General features: G+C 45.6%; 2 protein-coding genes across 5 annotated transcripts in view; one reads left to right on the forward strand and one right to left on the reverse strand.

The window, feature by feature from the left end:
- Positions 1–281: 281 nt before the first annotated feature.
- Positions 282–12,376, reverse strand: NOLC1 (nucleolar and coiled-body phosphoprotein 1). Of its 2 annotated transcripts, XM_065067505.1 has the most exons (14): positions 12,166–12,376; positions 12,026–12,081; positions 11,804–11,925; positions 10,085–10,200; positions 9,174–9,315; positions 8,569–8,672; positions 7,729–7,879; positions 6,620–6,760; positions 6,100–6,189; positions 4,632–4,778; positions 3,912–4,469; positions 3,096–3,208; positions 2,647–2,727; positions 282–2,372 (listed from the first exon to the last, which is right to left on the reverse strand). In XM_065067505.1, exons 1-14 carry the CDS (start codon positions 12,274–12,276, stop codon positions 2,214–2,216), a joined length of 2,091 nt encoding a protein of 696 aa, XP_064923577.1. In that variant the 5' UTR covers positions 12,277–12,376; the 3' UTR covers positions 282–2,213. The 2 variants fall into 2 exon arrangements, with proteins under 2 accessions (XP_064923577.1, XP_064923579.1); XM_065067507.1 differs by lacking the exon at positions 6,620–6,760 and having other exon boundaries at positions 12,166–12,362.
- Positions 12,377–12,398: 22 nt separating this feature from the next.
- PIK3AP1 (phosphoinositide-3-kinase adaptor protein 1) overlaps positions 12,399–18,507 on the forward strand; it is a 47,047-nt gene continuing 40,938 nt past the window's right edge. The window contains exon 1 of one of the 3 annotated variants that reach the window (XM_021284282.2): positions 12,399–12,556. Coding sequence is in view for 2 of the 3 variants with exons in the window: in XM_065067503.1 (XP_064923575.1) it covers positions 15,561–15,573 (13 nt within the window). In the remaining variant the exon portion in view is untranslated. Of the gene's footprint in view, positions 12,557–15,422; positions 15,574–18,507 lie in introns of those variants that run through there. The other 2 variants (XM_065067503.1, XM_065067504.1) reach the window with 2 other exon arrangements.

Raw genomic sequence — 18,507 nt, forward strand, 5'->3', positions numbered from 1 at the left:
AGAGCTAACCACATATTCTGGTGGGAATGGATGCAAGCAACCTCAAGTTGCCTTGGTATAATCAAATATTCTTAGAGTTTTATCCAAATTGCTTGCAGCGTCACTTGACAGCCAGCTGCACAGGCCATCTTTCACTTCTGAAGGCCTGTAACTCGCACACACAACTAAGGAGACATTAAGTGGTTGTTGACAGATGGAAAGAGACAGTGCTACATTACCCCCAGCACCAATCCCTTTTCCCACCTGCTATTCCACACCTTTGACTACAGTATCCACTCAGGTTACAAAGGCAGCAGTCTTTATTTTCTGACACATTAAAACTTTCACTTAAAATACCCCCAAAAGTTTTTAAAAAGTTTTAAAGTTGCAAATGCAAGTTCCTGATAAACAGCAGAAAAAGGACAAGTCACAAGCAAGATGATGTTCAAATCCCCAGGCCAAGAAATACTCTCTTCCTACCTTCCTTTGGCCTCTAACCTTTAATTCCTTGTAATAACCGTGGTCTCCTGGCCCCCCCTGCACTGTAGGCTAGAATCCAGGCACCAGTGTGATTGTGCAAGCCAGAGGGGAAGGCCTGAAAAATGCTCAATGGAACATGTTGCAGCTCATGTATATGGGGGTGGTTCATCAAGTCTCATCCAGCCCTCAATTAGGTGACGCTGCTTTACACAGAAACGTGGCTTCCTTAACAAGGCTCTTCTCATTGTCACCCTTTGGTGAGGGAATGGGCACATGGAAATAAGGGCCTGTATAACCTCTCCTGGTGACTGGCAATTTCACGAGATGGGATGAGCAGTTCTCACAGCCCACTATCCCATCTCCCAAACATGCACTATTGCTGTTGCATTCATACGGGCTATGGGCTCAGCAGACTGCTCCACAAACTAAAATTAACCCAGCTAATGGGAAAAAAAGTAGTTGGGGGAAGCATTTTCTACAAGATGTGAGCTATACCAGAAATAAGGAGGCAGTCATGCAACTGGTGGGAAAGCAAGCCCTCCTTCTCAAAAGTAGTGGGCCATTATTTCAGTTACTCATGAAATCTCAGTTGAGGCTGCAAGCTACTGAACTTCTTTGAGGCTCCCCATACTGAACATGTACTTGTAGCCAACACTTGAAATCTTCCAGCACCAGGGGCAAACTGGCATTTTACTTCTTGAGAGGGATTTAGCAGATGAAAACCAGCTCAAAGAGCAAGAGATCCAACCAAAAAAGAAATTTAAGGCATTAACAATACATTCATCTCAACTCCCAACAACCTGCATGGCACATTGCTGGGAGTAAGCATAAGCTGGTATGCTGTGAGGAATAATGCCACACTGCAGTCAGAGCCTCTGAAACAAAAACACAGCAAAAAGCAGAGCTGGGTAGAAAAGAGAGCTTTATCTCCTCTGCCTCCTTACCCATTCCCACTGAGTCAACTGTCACAACCTCCATGCAGTCAGGTGTATCTGCACATCTGTGCTCCCCAGCTACATTCCCAATGAAGTGTTATCAGGAGTGCTGCAGCACTACTATAGACCTTGGTCTTTCTGACAAGAGGTCCCAACCTGCAAGTGCAAGCAACACAGTTACTCAGCTACTAAGGTGTCTTTAGACTCTGCTTCTCTAAGGTTAGTGGCCTCAACAGGAGTGAAGAGGAAGGTAGGAATTTATTGCAAGGTGAAACCATGAAAGGAGGAAACAGAAAAGAGGAACCCTGTCACACTGCAACTGTGAACTTGAAATGTCAAGTGGGGGTGGGGATTAGAGCCAGAGGGTTCAAATCAATTGCTGCTCTTACAGAACAAGCCAAAGGCAAGTCACAGTCCTTGCCATTTCACAGGTATCCAAGTTAAACTGGCTGAAAAAGAAGAGGGAGGCTAAGATACAGGGGAATGATTTCTTTCTGCTACTAGATGGGCAGGAAACCAAAATGAAAAATCACTGCCAGCCTTTTAAAATGAGACTGTTGAAAATGTAATTATTGGAGGTCACGCTAGTGGTGCCAATAACACCAGCTCAAGGACGGTTCCAGAATAGGGGTCTAAACCAGAATTAGAAATAAAAGAAGGAAACATCCAACCATTCTCACACATTCCTACTCTGGAGCTGCCTGTCTCACAGTGGGCTAGGGAAGGCAGCATTCCAGGCAGGTTTGACATCCAGTGTCCACATGCCCATCCAAGGCATTCTGGTGAGCAGATGGTTTATGAATTCCCAATAAAACATTCTCAGTCACTTTCAAATTTGACAGAATTGATTTGGGTTGATATAGTGCCCCCACGGTAGCTGCCTCGTTTTTTCTTTGTCTTCTCATGACGGAAAGATTTGCCTTTAGTGAATTTCAGGACATCGTTGGCCTTCTCCCCCCAGTCACCAGCTGCTCCTTTCTGTGAGGGATGGAGAGAGAGAGGAAAAGGAAATTCAGGTCAGTACTCAAGAGAGTAAAGGCAATGCTTTGCACTTCATTCTGCCCAGCAAACACCAGTACAGTAATGCTGGAGCCGACACCACTCTCCCATGCACCCCCTACAAGTGCTCACATGCTTCCTAACAGCACCTCCTGGTGGAAAAAGTTCCCACCCACAGACACACCAAGGCTGCTCTGCCGACCTGTGCTGGCAGAGGCCACGTGTTCCCACTCTGGGTGTTACTGAGCCCTACCTTTGCTTCAAATGAGTTATCAGCAACACGGGCATCCACCTCAATCTCTTCTTCCCTTACTCGGCGGAATGGGGAAGCTGGCTGTTTATGAGAAAGAAAACAAGACACAATAAGCACATACATATGCATGTTATTTTCTTAGTGACAACGTCCTTCCCTTCTTGTCCTGCAAATACGGAGTCTGTTCACATTGCCTCAATCTTTTAAGTGTTTCTCAGATTTATAATCCTTTCCCTTCTTCAGATCAGGCAGCACAGGGATGCTCCTGTGCAAGCATATTCAATCAGCCTTTGCCAGAACATTACACACACATGTGCACTGGGTTCAAGTGTAAAAATACAATTTATCCTGTGGGCCCAACCTCCCCCCCCAAAAAACGAAACAAGCCTACTTGTTCAGAAGGCAGAGATGCCTCTGCCACCAGTCACCAACAGTCCACCCTCACTCACCCGTTTCACCTTGGGAACTGTGTGTGGTGTTTTGGCTTTGATCTTTGCCTTTTTACTGTGTGGTGTCTCTGGCTCCTGAGCATCTTCTCTCTTCTGTTTCTTCCTGATCGTGCCTGTTAGATGTACAGCAGTAAAACTTCAAAGAGGGTAACTGCAGTGTTGTGGAAAGTAATGGCACCTCTCCCCCAGAATGCAAACCCAGTGTTGACACAGGTGTGAGAATCAGTCCCTGCATTACCTCACCCAGACTGCTATGACAGACACTAACAGCCATTCTGGGTCAGCAAAGATTTTGCCATCCTATCTCAACAGATACTGATAATTTTGGGAAATTGAGTATCTCTGTATTAATGATTTAATGCACTTAAAAAAGTTCTGTTCATTTAAATTTTCCAGTTCTTTGAATCACACAGCAGGCACTTGCACACACCACTAGCACATTCAAAGTTGTTTCCCTCCTGGAGGGATAAAGGTTCAGGTTGTGCACTGAGGCATCACTTATGGTGTTCAGCTAAACACAGACAAGGTCATCCAGCAGCCTGCCTTGCTGTCACTAAAAATCTTGGGCATACAAACATGGCAACTGGTAACAACTGTACAGAAATGTGCTTTATGTTACCACAAATTCCAATACCAGCAGATACGCAACACAGAGAAAAATGATCACACCAAATTAAAAACTAGCAGTACTGCACCACATGGCATAATCTAATAGCACATACAGATTAGACCGAATATTATTTAGAAAAGGCTCCCACTCATGCTTAGCTCAGTAACACTGCCTGACAGGCCCACTTGCCAGACTGTAGGTAATACCTCCATTGACTTTTCCAGTCTCTTCTTCAGAACTGCTTTCACTGCTGCCACCAGCTGGCTGAGACTTCAGGTTGTTTGCTGCTGGTGTGGATGTTCTTGATTTCTCTGTGGAGGCAGTGATCTTGGAACCGTTCTGTGCCCCTTTCCCTGCCTTTTTGGGCTTCTCATCCTCTTCACTGGAACTATCAGATGAGCTGCTACTACTACTAGAAGCAGCTGCCTTCTTCCCCCCATTTGCTTTTGCTGCCCCTGTAGATTTGCTGGCTGGTTTCACTGCTGGCTTCTTTTCTTCTTCTTCACTGCTAGAGCTATCAGAGTCAGAAGTGCTTGCTTTGGGAGCTGGGGTAGAAGGTTTGGACACTGGCTTACTCGCTTTGCCAGCTAATTTAGCTGGAGTGCCTTTCTTCTTCTTCTTTTCATCCTCAGAGCTGCTGGAGCTGCTATCTGAATCAGAGCTACTTTGTGCTTTCTTTGGGGCAGCTTGTGACTTCTTTGCTGCAGGCGTTGCTGTTTTAGTTGTGGGCTTCACAGGGGCCTTCTTGTCAGAGCTATCAGAATCTAGAATGTAAAGGAAAAGAATAATTAAGGCTAAGCCCTGTTCCTTCAGCATGAAGCTAACAGGCAGATTTAACTGCACCCTCACACCCTGCCTAGAAACACAGAGGTCTGGGCAAGTGCAACATGCATGTGGGAAATACTAATTTTCTCCTATCCCAATACCTGAGCTGTCAGAGGAGGAACTGGAGTCTTTCTTTGCTTGTCCAGGCTTGACAGTTACTTTTGCTGGTTTGGAAGTGTTTTTTATCACAGGTTGTCTGGCTGGGAGCTTACTCCCTGTCTTCTTGTTGTCATCTTCAGAGCTAGAATCTAAACAAAATAAAACAGGATGTTTTAAGTTAATAAGCTTCTGGTGCAAGTTACTTTAGTAATAACATGTATACAAGCCACAGGGAAGTGAAAAGCAAAATAGGTTGTGGCCCAAGAAGAGCCACTACATAACTGGCAATAAACAGCATTTGACAAACACTTGAAGCATCAGGGAACAGCATTAATCTTTCCACATGTCTTCTTTGTTGGAAGGAAGTGGAAACAAGCAATTCAAGTTCTTCACTAATGTATGCACAAGGAAGCAGATATTTGGAGAATAATGTAGCAGAAGAGGTACAGACTGGAGAAACTACAGGTATCACCAAGAACAAACTCAGAGAGAAGAAACATTGAGAAAAGAAGCTATGTGGTAAAGACCAAAGAACAGGTAGGAAATTAGGAGATAAAACTGATAAAACAGCTAAAGTGAGGCATCAACAGAACAATATCTCATTTTAGCTTTCTATTTCCTGTACCAAATGTGTTTAGCAGCAGTTTGAGGATGGATCAGAGACTCCTGCATACAAATATGCCTTTATATTGTATGTCACAGCAAGCTGGAATACTAAGCCTCATCTATTCCAACATTTCTGAGCACTTTAATAACAATAATCGAAGTCTTGTCTGTTTATGAGAAACTAGGCAACAAAACCAAAACACAGAACTCCTGCCACTTCATTAAGTGTCACACAGCCTAGTCCTAGCTGTTTGCAGACAGACAGGCAGCTGCCACCCACAGACCCTGCCATGGCACCAGAAATGTGGAGATACACAACAGAAGCAACCTCAAATTTGGGGAGGAAATGTAGCACATAGGGAACTTACCTGGGAAATACAGCATTGCAAACCTTAAAGCTGATCAATATAAGACACAAGGCACACTGAACCCTATTTCTAGGGTCACATTAGGAGAAGGCATCTTTTGAGGCTCTTTTGAACTTGGTATGGTGATAACATTTTTTATTTTATAAACTTCTTCCAAACACAATGGGATAGCAGAAACAAAAAATCTTAAGACACAGATCCTCAAAAAGTGTAATGATTAACCTTCCTGAAGAAACCTGATATACAAGGCCCCACCCTTTCCACCTAGCAACATACAGACCTTTTTGCACTTGCCAATGGTCTCACTGGTGTCTCATCCTCAAGACTTCACTCTGTGTGGCGAGCGGCTGTTCTTCAATTTCACACCTTGTTAGCTACGAGACTGTGAAGCTTTCAAGCTCACACGCTAAGGATCTTATCAGATACAGCACTATACAGCAACCTGGCCAATAAAAACATTAATGCAAAAAAATAAAAACTTTATTTCTTGAATTACCTGAGTCACTGTCAGAACTGGAATCAGCCTTCTTGGTAGTCACAGCTTTGGTTTTGGGTCCGGGCGTTGTTTTAGCTACTGCTGCTTTGCCTGCAAAAGCAATTCTAAAATTAACAGGTTACATCCACAACAAACCTTTGTCTCAAGATCCACACCTTTCCAGACGTGAAAAAGCTCCTTTCTCAGTGCACCAGCCATTCAGCCAGCACATGGGAGGCCAAGCAAGGACCTGGCCAGCTGCAGTAATGGACCTGCCTTACTCCACATAACCACATCCTGGTGACTTTTCAAACCAACATGTGCAAAGCAATCCAACCTGCACACAGTCTGGATCCACAGGTTGTACACGGTGTTTGGGATTCCTTCAAATCCTTCAAAAAATTCCTTCAAAAGCTTCCAGAGAAGCAAACAGCACCACACACCAAAGTCAAACAGCTTTTTTTCAGGAAACCAAGACACTGCCAAAACATTGACCACACCATGTGGTACTTCCTCTATAGATTCTTCTCCCACAACATACCTGCTCCTCCCTTTGGGGGCACCTGCTCTGCCTCATCACTACTGTCTGAAGAGTCACTGCTCTCAGCCTTTTTTGCAGGAGCCTTGGTAAGGACTTTCTTTGTCTGTGTAGCTTGAGGAGGTGGCACAGCACTGTACTGACCTACAAAGAGACACACAGCATTCATATGCCTGCATGACAACGCAGGCAGCACATGAGATGTTTCTTGTAGTTAGAATACAGCACTTCTGCTATTTGGTTCCATTTACTCCCCTCCTGTAGCTACAATCAAAACTACTAGCTTATAATTTTAAAGGTTACACCCACCCCACTGCTACCTCCTGTTTCTACTGTGAGTTTAACTCTCCTCCTGGGGTTCAGTTGACACAACCATCTCTGCAGAAGTTTTCTCTGCACTTCTAGAAGAATGGGAACTCGTGTCACCGAGCATTTTCAGAAAAACAGACACACAAACCCCAAAACCCAAACTAACAAACAAAAACCAACAACAAAAAAAGAGAGTTAAAAAAAAAGAAAAAAAAACCACAAAACAAATGATGTAAATTGTTGATTGTTTTCATTTACTCTCAAATCTTCTGATCAGAGAATCAGACCGAGTTTCGATGCATGATCCTCCACTCAGATCAGGTCTCTACTGGAATCCTAAAAGCATTAAACTATACTGAACAGAGGCCCATTTAGTCCATCAGCTGGATTGCAACTAAAAAGGCCTGGATACTTCACAAAAAAACTAAAAAGCTGAAACTAGTGCAGTTACAGAATAACCCAACCACTAGCAAATTACTTCCCAAATCCTAGCAGACAACAAACCTGCCAGAAGAATGTATTTAAAGGCTACCTGAACAGAACACATGCAGCAAACTAAGCAGAGTCTGCCGCAGTCTCTCTCACTCCCCAGCCCTTGCTGAGTGAGAAGCTGAGTTTAAGTTTAGCCCCACCAGCACACATGAAAAGGACTGCTCTATTTCTGGTTCATGTTACAACTACCAGCACCACCTCGAACCTTGTGTGCAGCGAGACTTTCCCGTGCCCTGCACACACTTCTCCCAGGACATCAGGAATAGCACAAAGCATCTGCCCACATCGCAGCCATGGCACTTAACACTTACCAGACTTTGGCTTTTGTTTTGCAGGTGGCTTTTCGTCTTCTGAGCTGTCAGATGAGTCCTCACTACTTGAACTTTCCTTGGCACGTTTGGTTTTCCCTGGACATGCTTGAGTGGCTGCAGGTTTCGGCAGAGGTGACTTCTTGGGAACAGCCTTATCACAAGAAGGAAACAAATACACATTAAAAAAGATGTTACAGAAATCTTGTGGGGACAGCTGGATGTGGATCTTGTTTAACTCTACACCTCACTTAACAGAGCAAATACTGAAGACAAAGAGAGAAAGATTAACGAAGATTCTCAAACGCAAATTTTAGGAAACACATGAGCATCAGGCTCTTTGTGGCCACTCTGCTGTTGTTTTCTGCTAAAATCCCTAATGAGGAGCTCCTCTGACTAGGAGGCACAGAACTGATCAAAATTATAGCAACTGCCACTTCATTAATCAGAACTACGATTATTTTCGTGTTGCATAAACTTGTTTAAACACTCTCTAGTGGAAAATTCAAATTTACAAATAACTAAGCACAGAAGAGTCATGCAAAAGTGAACATAAAATGGAGACGACAATATGGTTATGACACAATGAGATGCCTTCCTGTAAAAGGAAGGAGCAGAGGAAGCAGTAAGGAGGTAGCAGGGAAGCAAGCCAGCACATGAAGAGATGCCAGAACATGTCATCCCACTGTATAAAGGAGAAGGAGGTATAAGAGCCATAAATACTGTGCTCAGAATCTGCGCAGTCTGTGACTTTGTCTGTACATTTCAGTCCCTGCGAAACAGATACACTCCATCTTGCTGGACTTCTACAGTGTTCATTAAGTTTTTCATGGTCTAATTTACCTTCTTCGGCGCAGTCTTTTCCTCATCAGAATCTTCACTACTGCTGCTACTGCTTGCTGCTTTTCCATTGACTGCCTTGGGGGCTGCCTGGGAAGGTTTACTTCCTTTTGAGATAAGTAAAAAGGGACATTAGAAGATATGCTGTGATAGCTGAGGGGTAATTACATTCAGCATAAAGTATCAGAGAAAAAAGAACCACAGGAAGCCAGAGAAGACTAAGGCAGTACTGCAAAACTGCTGTTTTATCCTACTGCAAGCTTAGATAAAGTTTTCAGAAAACTGTCTGTTCTAGCTCATTGGAAGTTCCAGGACTAAAGGCTAAGTAAAGATCTTCCCTGGTCTTTGAGTGGAAGACACTGGGAAAAGCACTATTTAAGCAGTTAAGGTTGCCAATTGCAGTTAGTTAGGCAAATGCAGCAGCGTTTGGTACCAGATGTTTTATTTGCCATCAGTTCTACACCTCTTCCCTGTCAGAAGCAGACTGGACTGGAATGCAACTGCTATGTTAATACATATGCCTTTGCTTGTAGGCACAGCCCCCATCTCTCCTCCCTGGCTTCCCCCACAACACCCCACTTTGACTCATGATATAAAATAAGATGTACCTGATTTAGGTGTTACTGGTTTTGGTGGCTGTTTCTTTGGTGCTTCTTCATCAGAGCTGCTCGAGTCAGAGCTGGAACTCTCTGCTTTCTTCTGAGGCTGGATTTTAGTTCCAGCTGGCTTCACCACAGGTTTTGCACCTTTCTAAACAACAGGAGGGAAAACTGATTAGCCCTCGTAGCCATGAAAAGAGACTAACAAGCGGGACACATGCACAGAGAGCATAAACAGCTGTCCTTCACAGAGTGAACCATTTTGACTTGGGAACACCACTCTGCCTAACGGTTACAGCCTGACAATCCCAGGTAAAAATTTTGCGCTGGGGAAACTCCCGGGAGGCCATGGGAGACTTGCTTCATGCCTCAGTCTCCAGTTCTGCCTCCTCAACATGGGGCAGCTCTGAGGCTGACACTGTTGTCTTCCTTCTCCAGACCACACTAGTTTTAAGGCTGAAAATACTGACAGAACAACTCTGTTAAGTCTCCTCTAGTGTATACTGACACAATTCTTCCTCCTCCGCTATTTCTCAAGACCATGACTGTAGGAAGAAAAAGGAAAGAGAAGAATCTCTTTTTATATATACACACATATATATACCAAAAAAGGTCAAATTTATTTTAGTGATAGTAAAATAAATCTTTCTTTGCAAAAAAAGTAAGCCCTGGCAGTCTTTGGAGCAGACCTGGAGAGGAAACAAAGTGGGTGCTGGACATGAAATTAATTTCTCACATGACCAGTCCAAATCACACACTGTCCACTACAAAAATGTCTTCTTACACAGCACCTGCTATGTTAGTCTAGGGACTTTATACATCAGGAAAAGTGAGTCAAATTTCAGAGAGAATTTTGCTATCACCATCAGTTTGCCATCACTGCAAAACTTGCATTAAAGAGGCTGGAAAGAAAAGCTGACCTTTGGTGGTGGCTTCTCCTCCTCTGAGTCGGAATCATCGCTGGAGTCATCGCTGCTGCTCTCTGCCTTCTTGGCTGGAGCAACTGTTTTGGCCTTGGGCACAGTGGCTGCTTTAGCTGTCAATAAGGTACAGCACACATCAATTTTAAGTTAATTCACAACTCTCATGTACCTATATCCTGCACTAGTGTGTATTAGGGCGAAAGGATATACTAAGGTCATTAAACCATGACTAAAGTTCGTAACACCAAATCTGTCTCTTGAGCAGGTGATACAGAAGACTCCAAAATGGGTAGGCAAGAGGATAAAACCAATTCTAGATTTTTATCTTCATTACACACAAAGTACAGATTTCTAACACCGAAAAAGGACACCCCACAGGAAAGTGTCCCCACAAACTGAGATAATGTTAACTGGACCTGCACACTTTCCAGCTTAAAAAAACCCCACTGAATGTGCATAGACTTCCAAAGAGAACCACTGCAACATTGTGTTAAGGTTCCAAAGACTTTGCTAAACAGGCTTTAACCAAATATACTCCTTCCTGGTTACTGATTGCTTTTTAATAACGTGGAGAAAAATAAATAATTTTCCCTCAAATTATATTTGCAACTGTCCCTATCAAATAAATATGAGATCTAAGTTCCAATTCAGGTTTAGGATGTCTTAAGTTGAAGACCAGGTTCCTTCTGTTTCTCTCCCTCTCCATGTCTACTACTTCTCTCGCAGAAGTCTAGTCCTAGATACACACAAACATGCATACGCTGTGATTAAGGCAAGGCAGAAGAACAATTCCAGAATAAAAGGGAAAAACACAAACCACTACATACCGAAGTGCAGTGGAGGGATGCATTTTTTGACAGTACTAGGATACAATTTTGAGAGAAAGGAGAGCAGTAACCTCGCACAAGCAACAGGTGAGTAAGGATGTCTGGTGTTTGGCTGGAACTCAGGGATACCGTGTACAACTGCCCTGCATCAAACAGGTCATGGTGTCCACCAATACAGAGATACCTGATAAATCCTAGCCATGCAGGATTTTAACAAATGTGAAAGCACTTATAAAATCTGAATCAGTTTTCCTACAATAGCAAGATGAGAAATCACTCTTCAAAGCTCTCAATGAAACTATCCCTGTAAAATAGCATGTAACAAAAAATCATCTTGTTTGGAAGAGACCCTCAAGGTCACTGAGTCCATAGGCAGCTGCCTCCCATTAAGAGAATACCAGCCCAATCCACATGCACTCAAAACTCAATTTCACTCAATATTTAAATCAACACATAATTTGAATGTGCTGAAGCAAGTAGTGGTAACCCTGCTGAGATACCCTATCAGTGAGTGTTTGGAAAGCAGAATCTCAATATAAACAAGGTAACGAGGGCAGTAGCTCAACAGCACCTTCAAAACGCAGTGCAGCCCAATACCTTAACCAGTCTCAGCAAAAAGAGACAATCTAAACGGCTAAAGCCTTCTAGCAGACACAAAACCTGCTATGCTCAAACTATAACTGGATAACGAGATCACCCTTAGCTGGGGTGAGCACATCTCACATGCCACAGCCAAAGACGTTCCAGAAGCAAGATCAGGGAGCACACCCCAGTCCTTGATAGCTGCTGATGGAGCCCAAAGGAGCCGCTGAAGCTGCGTTCCACACCCAAGCGAGGAGCCAACGCCGAACACAGTCCGGGCTGGCCCCGGGGCTGCTCACAACCCTACCTGGCTTCTTCGCGGGGGGCGTCTCGTCCTCCTCGCTGGAGCTGTCCCCGCTGCTGGAGGATGGCTTCCTCTTCGCCTGCGGGCCGTTGGGAACCAGCTTTCTCTTCTTGGCCGCCGGAGACCTACGGCGAGAGAGGCTGAGCGGGGAGCAGGTGGCGGCCGGAGAGAGCCCAGCGGCCCCGCAGTGACACCCCCGCCCCGGGCCGCCGCGGAGGCACTTACTTCAGCCAGTAGCTGTAGATGTCCAGGAGCGAGGCAGCGTTGGGGTCCTGCTCCTTCTAAACGGGGAGAGAGGCCGCGTCAGTCGGTCGGTCGGTCGGTCGGTCGGTCCCACAGCCCCGCCCCGCCCCGCCCCCACTCACCGCCGCCGCCTCCCTGGCGAAGGCGCGCGCGGCGCCATCGAAGCGGTTCTCGCGCAGGAACGCGAGCACGAAGGGGAACAGGTCACTGGGCACCGCTCGCCACTCCGCCATGCTGCCCTCCGACACGTGCCGCCTGCGCGCACGCGCACCGCGCCACGTACCCACGTACGTACGTGCGTGCGCGCGCACGCGCACGGCCTCAGCTCCGCCCTCCCCGCTGTGTGGGGCGGGCCCGGTGCTTGGCAGCGGCCGCCCGGAGGGACCCGGCGGGCACAGCCGTCCTACCGGCGTGACGGGGCTGGGAAAGGCTCTGCTCAGTGTGGCGCCCGCGGCTGGGTGAAGGCAACAAGCAGGGCAGCAGGGCCGCTTGTGGTGCAAAGGGAGGGAGAAGGTGGGAACCCGGGTCAGCCTCCGCAAGGAGATTCGGGAGCGCGCATGTGACGTTGGAACACTTTAGTCCACTTGAGCGCCTTCTGTCCCATCAGTCAACTCCTAGCTATAATCTGTTTTAAATATGATCACTGAAAGGAGAATGGTGGGGAGCACAAGGAGCAGCATTGCTCCATGGAGGAAAACAAACTGGGATCTATGGGCACCATCAGTGCTGGTAGCATCCTTGCCGACAGTGTGCAGCCCCACTTAGCTTCAACATGGCAGCCAGACATGGATGCTGACAACAGGAAGATTCATCAGTAGTCCCAGGAAAATGAGCTATGAAATAGGTCCAATATCCACATTAGGAATGTATTCAGGAGCAATAGTAGAAGTAGCAGAAGAACTAGAGTAAAAGTAACACTGTAGGCCTAAAGGGACTGTTTATAACATGGAGCTGGAGAGGGAATTGAGGATAAAGTTACAAGACAGAATTGAAAGGCATGGAGGAGGATAAGGTTAGAGGCAGGACATGAAAAAGATACCACTACAAAGTAGAACAGACAAATGATAAAGACCCAGGCCTGAGCTTGAATGGAGCTTCTGGGCCTATGGGCAAAGGGTGGGTGTGGAAGCCCCACGTGAGGCTGATCAGGACAAGTGTGGTGTGTTAGTGTATTCAGGATCCTGATCAGGAGATTCCATTCAGCTGTTGGATATTGCTGTGGCTTTAAATTAGTCATTTATCCACTGAAGTTTTTTTACTTCTGTGCAACTGAGGGTTTGCTCTGATGAATGCAGTGTTTTATTTTCTCTATGGTGTGCCTTTTGTTCATTCTTTTCAATAAGATGTACTATATAGCATGCTGAGAGTGAAGGAAGGAATGAGTCCTGTGCTGAAGTTTTGAGTTAGGGCTGCTAGGATCAAAGAAGCAGTAGTAGGTAGGTAGTGTTGCACTCTTTATGTTTTATATTTCCTTTATCTAGTCCTCTGCTCTTAAGCGCTGTTGTGCCCTCTTGTGTGCAGTTAGGTAGTGTCAGCTGAACACACGTTTGGGCAGGTTCTGTGCCCAACAGCACACTTGGTTCTGGTGTCTCTGGAATGTGCTGTGTCTGCACTGCTGGGGAATTCAAAGCAGCTCATGCAGTGGCAGATTACACTGTAAGATTTTGTAGTTTTGTACAGGTGCTGTTGTCTGTAGTGTAGAAAAGGGATAGTCAGCTGTGGGCTTGTTAAATATGTGTACTTAGTTTTCAGTTGCCTGTGATCTGGCCCACCCCTGTTATGTATGGAATAATACAGGGCTGTGTTACAGAAAGGAAACTGTTTTCAGGAGCCAATGTTTCTCCCAGTTCTTGTAGCTTCCATCCACAGTAAGGCAGAGCTTCAGGCTTCATCTGCAAAGCTCAGCACAAGGTCGGTGCTTTTGCCAACATCAGAAAGGATGTAGCCATTGCTGGTAAACTTACTTTAAATCCTCCTGTCTGAAGCCACTGCTGGGAGGATCCAGGGAAATGACCAGCTGTATTTGCTTCTTGCCTGGTGAGCAAGCATCACCCTCTCTTGCCAGGCCTTTGCCAGTTAGGTCTATTCCCAGGAGCTATGTGACTGCTGCTTTTCAGAGGTGTGTGCGCGCCTGTCTGGGTGAGTTATGCTGTGTGGCACCTGCAGCTCTCCAGGTGACTCAGCAGGGCAGTAACCGTGGAAGGAAAGCAATTTTGTTCTTCTATTCCCTAAGTCAGTAGTGGGGAAACCTGGGATCTAAAAGGTAAGCAAATTAAACTGATTTATGCTATTGCTTTTGAATTCATTTGCTCCCCTCACCTGCTCCTAACAGGTGTTTTCAGTCCTTCCCCTTGGCTGGTGTATCTCGTCTTTTAAGGCTGCAGGGAGAGCTACTTGCCCCAGAATAGAGTGTTCCTGGGAGAGATCTCTGCTCTTGCCATGGTCTTATTGTGGGAGCAAACACTCTGTTTTTGGAAGACAGGCTGTGGCACACAATTTGTAAGTTTGAAATAGGTTTTGGGTAAAGAAAGGTTTGGAGGTAACAGGAAATTTTGATCAGCTTCTAAGAGTTGCTTAGTAGGAGATAGTCGGTTCTTTACTGTTCCAACATTAATGTTGGTGGCATTAAGTAAGCTGCAAGGAGGATGTCCAGTGACTGTCTTGATATGGAAACAAGATTGTAAAGAACCTGCTTTTGCTTTGCTGAAGCACATCAATGAAAGACTTTGCTGGTTCTCAGCAACAAAATGTTTATGAATGCAAATCAGTGCATGTGGCTTTTCCAAGTTTGTGAATGGGTAGTCTGAAATAATTATTTAGGCAGAATCTGTTGCTTTGTTTTCAGTGACAAAATTAAACTGAATCCTAATCTCTAAACTTCCAACAGCGTCCTTCTGGGAGTTATTTTCTCTGTACTCAAGCATGAGCATAGTCACATGGAATCTCGTAAATCTAAAGGAAAAGACTGCATCATTTAGAGGAAAATACAGAACATCAAGCTGCTTTGTTCTGTATGGAACAACCTGGTTTTCCCCTGGGGAAGGAGCAGAACTCCTTGCTCATAGGAGAGAGAAGTCAAAGCCTGTGTTGGGGGTGTGCATAAAGCAGGTCTCACTTCTCTTCCACAGCCATTACTCAGAGTTTCTTGTGACTCGGGATACGGAATTTCAATACGATGTAACACATAACTTTTCCTTCAATGTAGCGCTGTTTCCTCAGACACCTATGGAATATACGATTTGAGCCAACTGGAAAAGGGAGTTTCCCTCCCACAGCAGGGGAATCCCGCCGTGTACCTGCTGGGCCAGGCGGGGCCGCAGCCGCCCCCTGCCCGGCTCTGCAGGGGGCGCCGCGGGCCGCCCTCCGCTGCCGGGCACCCTCCGGCCGGGCAGCGGGCGGGAGGCGGGGCCGGGCGGCGGGACCGAGCGCCTGGCCGGGGGCGAGGAAGTGGCCACGGGAGGGACGCGCCGCGCGATGTGAGGGACGGGGAGCGGCCCTTTCCCGCCAGCCCCGGACCATGGCGGCCCCTGGTAGGTGCGGCGGCCGCTCGCCCCGGGGGTCGGGGCAGCAGCGGGGTTTCTCCGCCCGGCCGTGCTGCGCGGCGGGGCCGGGCGGGTGCTGACCCCGCTCATCCCCGGTGAGGCGAGGGGTAGCGCAGCCCGGGAACGTCCTGACCCGCGGTTCGGCGCCGGTGAGCGGGGAGGTAGCGGAGCGAGCGATCCCGCCTGCGGGGCGGTGCCGCTGTGCGACTCCGCTCGCTCCGGGCGCTCCTCCGCCGCCGGGAAAAGGGGAGGGGAGGGTCTTTTCCCCGAGTTCAGGGGAGTTTTCCGGGGCAGCGGTGGCTCCTTTCTTCGCAGCCGGGTTGCTGCGCTTTTTCCTTTGCCTTCCTTCACTTGGCTTTGCTCAGGGCAAGTGCTGGCAGAGCTCTCCTTTGACGTGAGTGCGTTTCGGGTTGGCGGCTCAGCTAGCTCTGAGGGAGAGTATTCTGTAGAGAAATCTGTCCCTGATCCACCTTTGCCACCTAGATGTTTTTCTGTTTTGTAGAGAGGTCAGTTCTTCCTTAATCCTATTTTATCCCCCTATATTTGCATACTTCCTTTTTGGGATATGACTTGGTGGCCCATGCCACAGTGGTACAGGACCACAAACTCGGCTAAGTTGTCATCGATGAAAATGTTTTAGTTACCATGTGTGCAGGTAAAACTGGTTAGAACAGAGCTGCGAACTCCAGGGGGAGAGGGGGTTAGACCCCATATTGTGTAAGTCTTGCTAGTGCCCAATTTGCAAGTTCCCCTCCCTGCAGGGAAGTGTAAGTGTTTTATCTAAAAAAGGAAAAACGTGCCATTCTCGGAGTGTGAAGTAAGTTTCAGTGAAGTTAGTGTTTCACTGATGCATATCTCCTTGTGATGTAAAAATAAGCTAAATGGAGCCTCAGGGGACTTGTGGGCAAAACTACTTTTCTCCTTATAAACAGAAGGTGATTTCACAAAGACTCTTAAAAGCGGAACAACTGTAGGTTCGCATATCGTAATGCAAATCTCATGTCCATGTCTCTGAAGTTTGGCTAGCAAAACTTTTATCTAGTTTGATTCTGCTGATTCTTCTTGCTTGTTTGCAGCACTTTATTTAAAGTAGAAGGTTTTCTACTCTGGTCAAAGTGAGAGGTCTTTTTAGGATGTTAATAATTATTTCATGTGATCGCTATTACTTTGTTATGCATTCCAGCTAGGCAAAGAATGCATTGATTTCCTCATACATCACTTAAATACACACACTTCAGACACTGAAATATGAAAGGTGCTGTGGACTTCTGTTACTGCTGTTTCTGCCCACCAGCTTCTAACAGCTCTTGGAAGTGCTCTCTCTCTCAAGAATTTTATTATTAAGACACCTTGAGTTGGGTTTCATTTATATCATAGGAAGTGGATCCCCCTCTATCAAGAATTTATATTTTCTATTGCCTTATTCACGTATCCTCCATACACAAGATTCTCCACGCAGACTGGTAACAGGCTATGTAGCACTTTTTCATACAGTCAGAATTTGAGGTGGATTTGATCTAGCACATGATCATGTGAGTTGGAGTAAAGATTTTGTCTGTCAGTTTTTTACCTTGTCTGTGAACAATGAGAAGTCACAGTCTACTTAGGAGAGGGAAGCGAAAGGTGACACAGGAAAGCTGTATAGTATTAGAGGCCCTGAATTTGCTTTGTGGGACCCACAAGCACAATGGAAAGCTGTTTATGATCTGTAAATTGAAAAAGGTCAAACCTTTTGGCTTGTAGAGTGAACTAATAGGTAATAACAGTTGATGACACCTGATTAAAGTTTGGGAAGCATTAAAAGGGCAAGATGTAGTCTTACCCTGTGTTGATATGCTAGCTTCCTGCAGTATTCTTTAGCTACTTCTGTGGTAATCAGAACCTTATAATATGGCCAAAACCCGCTGTCCCGTGTTTGCTCTAAACTCAAAGATTGCCACCTCACGACTCGCAAACATGGTCCAAAGATAAACCTGGTTTGTTTGCTTCTCAGAGGAGTACTGTGAAGGCATGATATGGTCTATCATTATAGGATACTTTTATTCTCTTGCCATGGGCCTTCTGTGATTTTGACTGAATTGCTTCATCCCCTTCCATTCTGTGAGCAGTTTATAAGCTAGGGAAGACTTTGTATTGTGTTCTGTGTCTGTGATATTTAGTCTGGGCACCTTCCACTTCAATTAGAGGTCTTAGGCTTTTCTGCAGTACTGGTTTGTAATCTCATTGGTCTTTTATCATTGCTGTATAACGAAGTGTGCAACTAGGCACTGAAGAGGCAGTTACAGCAGGAGAGGAGTCCAAAGGTTATGTTTTTATCATTACAAACTTACACAGAACAGCACCTGGATTATTTTCTATGAAATAAATAGTTACACATGCCCTGCAGTAGTATTAATAGTGCTGGCATTTTGTAACCAGAAGCAAAAGTCACTTTTATACCATAAGTTTAGGAATGGAGAAACAAGGTGATGTTAAAATTTAAACTAGATTACACGTGAGAGAATCTGACCATTTTGAAATGGTTGGCTGGCACAAATCTTTCTTCATCTTGCTATTGCATATATTGTTCATATCTTTCTTACTTGAATCAAAGGCTTCCTTGTGTTTGTTTTTCCAAAACCAGACTGTCCCACGCATTGTGAAAGCATCTATCTAAGGTCAAGGTTTAAAGAAATAAAATGCTTGCTGTTCACCTAGGGATTTCTGTGTATGTGTATGATAGGCAGAGTTTACATTGTGCTTTGAAGTGTGCTCTGTGAGCTTTTCTGTAACTGATGTGTGAATAGTTGTGGGAAAAACTCCCCAAAATATTCTGTATCCTCCATTTATTACACTTTTCCCTGAGGAGTGAACAGTAGTTGGTGCTGCAAAGAGAGGTATTTGGTTAAACAAATAATAACATGGTTTAGGAAAGTGAGTCTG

The sequence above is a fragment of the Columba livia genome, chromosome 6 (genome assembly GCF_036013475.1).
Source record: "Columba livia isolate bColLiv1 breed racing homer chromosome 6, bColLiv1.pat.W.v2, whole genome shotgun sequence".
Taxonomy (NCBI): domain Eukaryota; kingdom Metazoa; phylum Chordata; class Aves; order Columbiformes; family Columbidae; genus Columba; species Columba livia.

What these genes read in the sequence shown, in the direction of transcription:
- NOLC1 (XM_065067505.1), bottom strand. Translation starts at nt 12,276, where the DNA reads ATGGCGGAGTGGCGAGCGGTGCCCAGTGACCTGTTCCCCTTCGTGCTC. An exon ending in AAAACAAAAGCCAAAGTCTG is followed by an intron (nt 6,761 to 7,728) that starts GTAAGTGTTAAG and finishes GTCTCTTTGTAG; the next exon opens with GTCAGTACAGTGCTGTGCCA. An exon ending in GACTGGAAAAGTCAATGGAG is followed by an intron (nt 3,209 to 3,911) that starts GTATTACCTACA and finishes TACATCTAACAG; the next exon opens with GCACGATCAGGAAGAAACAG.